The sequence below is a fragment of the Cornus florida genome, unplaced genomic scaffold (genome assembly GCF_030987335.1).
Source record: "Cornus florida cultivar Cherokee Brave unplaced genomic scaffold, ASM3098733v1 CherokeeBrave_3.0.0_Hap2_Chr03, whole genome shotgun sequence".
Lineage (NCBI taxonomy): Eukaryota > Viridiplantae > Streptophyta > Magnoliopsida > Cornales > Cornaceae > Cornus > Cornus florida.
The window spans coordinates 3,862,616-3,873,106 of NW_026775573.1; the positions used below are offsets into that span (position 1 = coordinate 3,862,616).

At 34.7% G+C, this 10,491-nt stretch overlaps 1 protein-coding gene across 1 annotated transcript; it reads left to right on the plus strand.

Annotated features, from left to right (window-relative positions):
• Window positions 1–390: 390 nt before the first annotated feature.
• LOC132299113 (probable protein S-acyltransferase 14) lies at window positions 391–9,295 on the plus strand. Its single transcript, XM_059795575.1, has 7 exons — window positions 391–836; window positions 1,491–1,710; window positions 1,800–1,891; window positions 6,399–6,522; window positions 6,605–6,690; window positions 8,141–8,206; window positions 8,717–9,295. The coding sequence occupies exons 1-7, from the start codon at window positions 627–629 to the stop codon at window positions 8,840–8,842; spliced, it is 924 nt and encodes a 307-aa protein (XP_059651558.1). The 5' UTR covers window positions 391–626; the 3' UTR covers window positions 8,843–9,295.
• Window positions 9,296–10,491: the final 1,196 nt, after the last annotated feature.

The window sequence follows — 10,491 nt, forward strand, 5'->3', positions numbered from 1 at the left end:
GATATAGATCCAATCATAAAGATTTTATAAAATTCAAAACCAAACTGAACTAATTTGCAATTATGATTCAACTTCTACAGTAATTATTGAACTGATATTAACTGGTTGAATTAAAATTAGATTCCGTAACTAAATTAATTTATCTAAAAAAAAAAAAAAAATTATCTATAATTTTAATTAAAATTCCGTAACTCCCTTCACACTTCAAATAACCCCACATCCCTTACATAGCATTTGTCAGTAGATGCACCGTTTTGAAATTTTGACAAAGACAGTACCTTCTAGATTTTGACCATCACAGAACCTTCCTTAAAATATACATGCACCTTAGAGTCTTTTGAGTCTTGGACCAACTCTCTCTCTCTCTCTCTTTAATAGGCTCTCTCTATATATGTGTCTCTTAAATTCTTAAAATTAATACAATTTATTAAAGTAACATTTTTTCTCTCTCCAAACATTTTTTCTCTCTGGGAGACCTTGTCTTCTTATTATTCTCTCTCTCTAGACATGGATTCTGTACTCATACCTAGAATCCATAAACCCTAATAAACGGACTTTTTATCTGGATTCACAGACTGAAACAAGAGAACGCACAGGAAAATAACTTATCGGTTCTGTATTGGAGTATGTATAGATCTGGAGGTCTGATGGCTTGGAATGTATTCAGGTTCTGTACAGCCCTGCGAGGCTTGGGCTCGATCATGATCTTGTTGGTACTCGGCGTTGTTTCTATAACTTATTACGCCGTAGTCGTCTCCAATTACGCCCCGGCTTTGTATGACGGTGGTCTCGATTCGCTCATTGCACTCGTTGTTTTGATCTTGTTTCATTGTCTGGTAAGCTAATTCAAATTAGAAACTTTTTTTATTTTATTATTAATTTTTTTTTTTTTTTGTAGTAACTGTTTTTGGGTCTAGAGGGCTTGTTTTAGATTTCTATGTTTTCAAATTTGCTAGCTTTGGTTGAGAATTGTATTAATTAGACTGAGATTGCTTGAAGTCTATGGATTGAACTTTGATTATATTTGGGAACTCAGCTCTTTGGAAGTATAAAAGTCAAATTTTTTATTTTTTTAAAGGCATAAATTTATTCCATTTCATTATTCAGCTCAAAAGAGAGTAAAAGACGGAAAAAAATGATTTTTTTTAGTTTCTTCTTGGTAAGATACCAGTTTATTGACGATTAGGGCTTTGTGATAGTTCACGCGGCTTTGTTGCTTGTTCAATTATGTTAAGAAAATTTATTAGTTACAGTAGGATTGATTAAAGAGTCTTCTTCAGCTTAGTAAAATTTAAGCTCATTGAAAGTCATAATGTATCCTTTCTTTTTATTGCTTGCATTTGTTTTTTTTTTTTTGAATAAATTGAAATTCGGATGAAGAAAGGGATATAGAATGGTGGATTTAGTTCAGAAGATTATAGAAAGGTTGTTGATGTATTAAATTAAGTGAAGCTAAAGCTAAAAATGAAGTTATTGTTATTATGATGCAGTTGGTGATGCTATTATGGAGTTACTTTTCTGTTGTTTTTACGGATCCGGGTACCGTGCCGCCGAATTGGAGGCCAATGTTGGACGAGGAAAGAGGGGATGCTGATCCATTAACTGGGTCTGAATTTGGTGGTTTGCCGGCGGATCCAGCAAACCCAAGGATCCGATATTGTCGGAAGTGCAACCAACTAAAACCACCTCGGTGCCATCATTGTTCTGTTTGTGAGTTTACATACACAATTCTTTTGAAACTTCCCCCGCCTCCTCAATTATTTCAGCCAAAATGATTTGCTTTTACTTAACTGTTTCAGGTGCGAGGTGTGTGCTAAAAATGGACCATCACTGTGTGTGGGTTGTGAATTGTGTTGGGGCATTGAACTACAAATATTTCCTTCTTTTTCTGGTATGCTCCCGTTTCTACTAAGCACAAATTATTTCAATCTACCCGTCAGGGTTGCTTGGATAGCAGGATCTCAGAGTTACTACCTCGAGGTCTCAAGTTTGAGTCCTAGTTTAAGCGATATCCATGGTCTGTGAGTGATTGCGGATATCCATGGGATGATATTGAAGCCACAAGTCTAAAGGGCGCCTGGATAGAAAGGTCCTCGTTGCTCAAAAAAAAAAAATGCTTTTAATTAGTTGATATTCTTCATTTAAAAAGGCACACTCACACTCTTATTTGGATAGGGTTGCAAAATATGAATTGCATTTCGTAATTTCTGTAAAATATGTTTCTGCTTCCTGAAGATGAATCAAATGAGCAGTCAGTTTTCTCTACTTATGGATTAATATAAATTTTCTCATGATTTAATGGATCTTGCCTATGGGATGCATATTATAATCTAGTAGCTATAACCATAGCCATGATGTGGTCTAGTGTAGTTTCATGTGATCTTTAGTGAGAAACTCATGGGCTTAGTGTTTTCTTCTTTTTCTCTTCCGACACATTTATATGTTAAAGTGGAAATTTTGTTTACTATAATCCAATGGGAAAGGAATGTGGAGTTATAATATTCTTGAATTGTGGTGGAGTGAAAGAGATGTTCCTAATTGATGAGAGAGGGAACTGGAAATGGTCATTTAGATGGTACAGGCTAAAAGTACTTTTTTTATTTATTTTTATAACTGTAATCCATTTGAAGGCAATGTGAAAAGGAAGGGAGCCTGTTAAAAAATGGGAATGGACATCTAGATGGTACAGGCGACAAGTGTGATTAAATTTGAGAAAAATATGGATTCTACATTACAGTAGGATGGGTTTATCAATTGATGAACTGATGAAGACCACTTGGAATTCAGGCATCCTGTGATTTAATAGAAGCCTTCTTATCAAATATCTCATTGGATCGGTTGTTACTCTAAATAGATTGAGCCATGCAAAACTAGCATGCTGCTTGAAAATTTAAATGGAAAGTAAGTGTATCATTAAGGCTCATCCAACGGCAGGATAGTTTATATCCAAGGATGAATTTTTACGTTGGTGTATGGTGCTTTTTGTTCAATAACTCTTGTCAACTATTTCTTTCTCAGGAATATTTAAATGTACTTGATGTCTCACAAAGAAATGCTTCAAGCCTTCAACTATACCCTTTGGGACCAATCTTTGCATTAGGCTGTGTGATTGTCAATGAATTCTATTCACATAGGTTTGAAATTCAACCATTCCTTTGGCAATTCCCCAAGGACGGTTAATAATTTATTCCAAGCTAAGATTCAAGGTTTGCTTCAATGTTTTCAGATCTTAACTAGGTGCTGAATATATATATTTTTTTCCTAATTGGTACTCACACACACATGCCTCCATTGAGGCTTGAACCCCTGACCTCTCTTTGAGAAGTAGGGGCTTGGTACCGCTAGGCCACTTGCCTGTTGGTAACTAGGTGCTGAATAGGTCAATTTAATAAGTATAAATAGTGGTTTAATTGGTTTCTGATTTATAAATAGTTGAGAATTAAAGAGAAATCTCATAAAATCACAGCAAAAATCAAGAACTAGAGGGGTAGATTAAGGACACAGCAGTTTGGAAGCTAATTGTAAGCATTCTAATTGGGATTCTCGTAGCAAGTTATTTTTGACAGAGAAAAGGGTCATTGATGTGCCTTGTACCTGCATTGCCTTACCATTTATTTTGGTAGGCAATGTTGCCCGCATTTGATGGATTTTTAGGAGGTGGAAAGGGGTGTTTGATTGGTTATTAGTTCCCATAAGTACTTCAGAAGAATAGCTGAGCTGCTTGAAGTTGCTTTTGTAACTGTGACTTGAGTTATGGAGGTATTCAATTCTTCATACTTCTATGTTCAGCATCGTTTTCTCTTCTTTTCATTTTATGGTATTTTAATTTTCTTTCCTTTCTATTTATCCTAGTGAATTGGTTGTTTCTGTAGTACCCTTTCAATTCATCCTCCTCCTCCTCCTTGCTTTGTCCCATATGTATGGGGTCGGCCACATGAAAGGAAACTTTCAATTCCGAGTCTCATTAATTTCACAAATATCAGTGGCTCACTCCATGTTCTAAAATGTTTTGTTCTATATGTCTTATCATCTTAATCATCTCATGTCTGTCTATGCCCAAAGTGGTTTTCTATCTTATCTATATATGTGCTGAGGATATATGTCAAAAAGTAGGACATGTTGTGCTACATGTCCACGAGGGCTTTTAGAAATTATTCACCAGACTTGCTGGTGAAGTGATGATGATCATGTCTTGGCTTGGGAATATATCCCTTTGTCTGAAGGCCCCTCTCCCCAACCCATGGAATAAAGAGAAAACAAATGTTCTTTATTATTTTTCTCTAAAAAGAAAACAAAATCCTCTAGCAGATCAAATCATATTTTAGAGAGAGATTTATTTCAAAAGACAATTATTTTTTAATTATATAAAACTTTAACCTAGTGTGGTCCTCATTAATTTAGGTGTTTGAGGGGTAGGCTGAGTATAGACCTAACTTTTAATCATTTTGTACAAAGTGGTTGTTCTCTCACTCTAACTTGTGTCTCATTTTTAGCAGTTCAAGTTTTAACAACTGCACCAAACAAAAATCCCTATTTTAATTGAATATATATGAATAATATATTTTATTATATATGTATGTAATTCTATGATATCTAATTTATGTTTGATTTAGTTACATATATTTAGTTTTCATTTAAAATAAAGGTATTGATATCTTTGAGGTTCCCTGAATGAATAATGATGGTCTATAGGGGTATCAGGGGTTTTGTGGCAGTAAAGATGGAATAAGCCTTACTGGGACTGGGTGTATGCTGGTTTTCTATTGTTACTAAATATGAGGGATTTGTTCTGTCATGCCCCGAATCCAATCTGGTCCTCACATGTTCCGCATGCTAGAAGGATTATAGGAAGAATGCTATTGCCCTTATTATGTAGGTAAAACAGTTACCCATGTATTTCATTTTAGTTATCCATGTGCCATACTATAAAGTAGGGACTTTTTTGTGGGTTAGCTTCTTTTTGCAAGCAACTATGGGAAGTGGGGTCGGCATACTTGTGGCTTATCTCATCAAAACTTGCGAATGCAGAGTTGTAGATAGGATTGCTGGGTTGTTCTTTGTGCGTACAATTAAGACAATTGCTAGTATTGGTGATGTTCTATGCCAGTATCCCAGGTCCACGGCATGAACTTGGCTGTTTGAGCTTGTTATAAAACATGATTTTGGTCCTTTTTTATGGCCTCAGAAACCCTATAAAAACATGGTTTTAGTCAAAAGTTAAAAACATGAGAATTGATAACTCATCTTACCCAATCTCTCAGATTCATATTCACAATTCTTTGAAGCCATGCCACGACAATTTTTGACTGCCTCAATTCAACACCATGTTTTAATTACCCGGTGGACCTCCTGAGATTTTTTCTCTTTGGTCATTTCTATCTATATATTCCCAGTCTTTCTACATGTCTTAACACTTTCTGCCCATTTGATTTTGGCCCAACATTCTGCTTCGCACACATTGTTTCTTGTGCTATATTAGTATATAACTGATTTTAATATTTTTAGTTTGATCTTAGTAAATCACATAACAAGAGATAGGAGGATATCAATAACACGATACAATCTCGGGGCGATCAATCCGACACTTGAGTTTCTCGTGAGTGGTCTTTTTGTATCTATATGTAATGTGGTGGTGCCAAGGTTGATCTATTTATTTTATTATAATGTTGTTAGATTTATCTGTTTTGGCCTTTTAGTTATGTTCAAGCACTCAGAATTCTATACTTGAGATATTTGAGTATAGAGCTCTTTATTTGACTTACCAACTCCAAGCCCAGATGCATGTATTCCAAAGGTCATACTGAATAACTGGTAACTGAACCTTTAGGAATATAGAATAATCTTATAGGAGCCTAGGAGGGAAGCATGATTGCATTGGACAGAAAAGCTATTTATCGGAATGGAAGTTGATTGTCATTTAGGATGAGTTAGATTGATGTAATATGCTCCAGGTTAGAACTTAGAAAATTAATTCCACATTTCTTAATTGAACTTCTTTTTCTGACATGTCTCGTTGCATTCAGAGAAGGATTTGACGTTTATAAGACGAGATAGCGTCTCAACGGACTCTTTCTGTAACTAAAAGATGACCTTTTTATGGTGTTACTTGCTTTTGTCATAACTGAATTTGTCATAGTATCATACTGATGATTGTCTAACTATCCACTTTGAGTTCTATAATTCCAGAGATTCTATACGCTAGCCATTGCATGAGGACATTGATTTTGTTTCATGTATCTAATTTATTTGTTTCTGGTGGTTAGTGGAATATGTTGCATATTAAAAGATTGCATTTTTGGGGGGTTAGCCATCCTGTTGTTGGGGCTACTAATTATGCTTTCTGGACATCTTATGACATGTTAAAAAGCATAGTTGATTATATTGTTTTGTTGATGCAGTTCTACACATTCTTAGAGACAAGTCTTGTGACTTTATCGTTACTGCCACATTTTATGGCATTCTTTACTGATGAAGAGATTCCTGGGTCACCAGGCACTCTGGCAACGACTTTTCTTGCATTTGGTAAGCTCTAATTAACCTATTTGTCTGAGCCCTCTTTTCATGAATCTATACATTTATGTAACCATTATTGCTGTATCCACAGTCTTGAACCTAGCATTTGCACTGAGTGTTCTGGGGTTTCTGATTATGCACATGTCATTGGTGGCTGCTAATACCACCACTATTGAGGTATTGACTTCTTCTTACCTCTGTATGCTAATTTGAATATAATCAATGATAGTCTCTGCTGTAATACTGTGTCTATTATAGTCAGAGTCTTGCGCTGCTTCTTTGTCTATTATAGCCTTGGGTTTGATTTGGGTGTTGGATTACATGTATATGTAAAAATTGAATAACTTGAGTATAAATATATAAAAAGTTATAACCAAAACTAAAGAAATTACTAAAAAAAAGAAAAAGAAGATGAAGAAGGAATTTAATAAAAGGCTGCTCATGACTATTAACATATAATAATATAATTGTAGATTAACTTATCGAAAAAAAAAATTATAATTGTAGATTTATGTGAACTTGGGACAGATCAACTTCAGATTACACAATTTGAGTTTGATATGGTTCCGACCCCTCAACTCATGCTCCACTTGAATTAAGTTTGCGTTGGAATGACTAGGGTGGCTTTCTTTGTTTGGACCGCTGTTTGGGGTAAGATTCTAACAATTGATAACTTGAGGAAAAGGGGCAATTGTATTGTTAATTGGTGTTGTCTATGCAAGAAAGATGGGGAGTCAGTTGATCACCTCCTTATGCATTGCCCTGTGGCGAACGACTGTTGGAATCTTATTCTTGGATTGTTTGGCATGCGTTGGGTAATGCCACGATCTACTAAGGAAATGATTCATGTTTGGAGAGGATGTCGTGTGAGAAGGGATGTACGCGATTTTTGGAGAATTGTCCCACATTGTGTATGGTGGTGCATTTGGAAGGAGAGAAATAGTAGAATGTTCAAAGGGAAAGAGTCGTCTACTGCAATGTTGAAACTTTACGTTTTTCATTCTGTGAAGAGGAGTTCTTGCTCCTCTTCTGATGATTTAATTATTTTCTTGGATTCTTTGGTGCCTTAGCCCCGGTTCTACTTCTGTATAAGGGACGCGTTCCCCTTTTAAACGCCTTTTTATATTATTATTACTTATCAAAAAAAAGTTTGGGTTGGAATAATTCAGAACTCATGCCCAATCCAAAATTGTGAAAAATGCTACCCAAGCCTGTGAAAAATCAGGTTGGTCTGGATTATTGCCCTAATTGTTACAACCTTCTGATGCAGGAATTGACAATTTGTCTTTTTGTGCATATTTTCAAATTATAAAATCTGTGGATATATAATTATATATATACACTTTAAAATGCCAGGACTGCTACTCAGTTCTTGGGTAGGTTTTTTGAGTAGATTGGTGGCCTTCTCATTTATCAACCCGAGAAGAGAACAAAAAAAGAGTAACGAATAAAGGTTTATGTGCATCGAGTTACTTCTGTAAAAAATGCTAAACATAATTCTATTTCTAACTCCAATGATTCTATTAGAACTTTTTTTTAAAAATATTTTTACTACAATGCACCTCCTTTAGAGGAAGGTGAAGGGATATGCACCGAGTTATTAATGGATTATTTCATGTGTGTGCAGGCATATGAGAAGAAGACCACTCCAAAATGGCGCTATGACCTTGGTCGAAAGAGGAACTTTGAACAGGTTGGTTCACTTAACATCAGATTGTTTCCGACAATTCTTCTTCTGATGGACATTCCCTTGTCCCTCCCTTTTTTTTTTAATTTTTTTTTGTGAAAAAAAAAATGCTGAGAAGTTGTAACGCACACTTTAAACAACTAAGCGTTACAAAGGATCAAAAGCACTGACATGACTAATGATATTGGGGACTGGGGACGTATATATCTTGAATGTATGTAGAGAACCTCAAACAAGGATATTGCAAGCAGTGCCACCAACATTCTAATGAAAATTTATTGTATTTACATCTGTTTAATACAAAGTAGTAGAAGCCAGTAAAAGAGAGCACTTAGAGATAGAAAGAGATATAGGAAACTAGAGAGCACTTACATTTCTTTTCATCATCTAGCACACTCTGTATTAAGGTGTTCCATTTTTAAAATTGCATACTTGTTGTGAGCTGGTGTTTGCTAACCGCTCTCCTATTGTGGAATCATATGACACTTGACTAAGGTTTTGGTGGTTGTGGATCAGGTGTTTGGGATAGACAAGCTCTACTGGTTCATCCCTTCTTACTCAGAAGAAGATTTAAGACGTATGCCGGCCCTTCAGGGTCTTGAATATCCATCAAAGCCTGACTTGGATGCGCAAGAGTTTTAAGATCATTCATGTCACATTCAGAAAGTCGGGTTAATTGTAACAGTAGCCCCGAGCCTCTGCAAAGTGTTCAATTTACAATTCTAATATACTGAACAGGTTGTAACTCTGGGCTGTGATTCAACCATTCCCACCGGCATCATCTTGCAGAATAAGGTTAAGAGGTATCACTCTGATCATGGAGCAGCTCGGGCATAACAGTGTATGTATTGCAGAAAAACGGGGATCGCCTGACAGGCTAATATCTATTTCATGTTTTTATCATCAATTTTTGAAAATGTGGGAACTGTTAGGTAAGGAATGGACAGATTCATGCGGTGTGGCATGCTGATGATCCCATAGGTTTTTATACGGTTCACTAGTAATGTAAAATTAACAGCTAGTCGTCGGGAATGGTGTATGATGGTTGTGATATTTTCCTTTGAATATTTATTCTCACAGGTTAAGTGCTTCTGAGATTGTAGTTGTCAAAATTAGAGTTTGTGCTTAATCTTTTTAGCACTTATCCTAATTTCTACTAGGTAAGTTGTGCAAATCAGCATTTGATTTCTACGTAATCATGTTTCTTGTAGAATGGTTGTAGAATGTTAGTAATGTTGCCGCGCCCAAGCTACTGATCCTAGTTTTGATGAGAAAAAGTATTTTTTTAACTTGCTTTACTTTCTGAAATTTATATTCTTTTTTAAAAGGGAAATTTTTGTTAATATAGAAGCAGGAAAGATTAAAATGATTGGTCGAGTGAAAGGGTATGAATATTCCAAGTGTCATGTATGTTAAAAAAATAATAAAAAAAAAACGAAGGCAAAAGAAAAAAATGAAAAAAAAAAGAAAAAAAAAAAGGGGAGAAGATAAATGTTATTTTTAATTTAATAATTAGTTTTCATTAACTATATATATTTATTTTGTTGTTCTTTAAAGTACTTACACTTTCGCAATTATTATAAAAAAATAATTTTATACTCCACTTTTGAAGGCATTAATAATTTCGCTTCCAAATAGGCAAATAGAGAGTATTATCTCATATTTTTAGAAATTTGGCTAAATCATTGGGCATTGCCAAATCAATGCTCTATTTGACTTATAAATGAGTAGACGAACCCACGAGATCTGGTGGCATGACGGGTGATAGTATAGAGATCTGGTGGCATGACGGGTGATAGTATGTTTCACAGTATGTTTCTATCGTATTTTATTTTATGGACTTTTGCTATGATTATATTATTTGAATAATATTATATTTTTTGCCTGTATATAATCTCTGTTTGAAACTATTTGAATAATATTTTATGGACAAATATGGTGATTATATTTACATCCCAATAGCTATAATCACTGTTTGAAATTTGAATACAAAATCTTTTTAAGGGTACATAAATTTGGTTTACTTTAGAGTTGTATAAATTATTTTGAGTTTATAGACTGATAGATTCGTGTTTTCGCGCGTGTGTATATATATATATATATTTTTGTAGTTCTGAGTTTTTTCATTCAAAGACATGTTGTGAAAAAAAAAAAAAAAAAAAAAAAAAAAGAAAACATGTTATATTGGATTTTGATTGTCTCATTTTGGACCCACTTTTGTCCAGGTGACATTATACTTGGTTCGTGTTCGATGTCTTTCTTTGGAGGAAAAGATCCATTTGATGACCTAA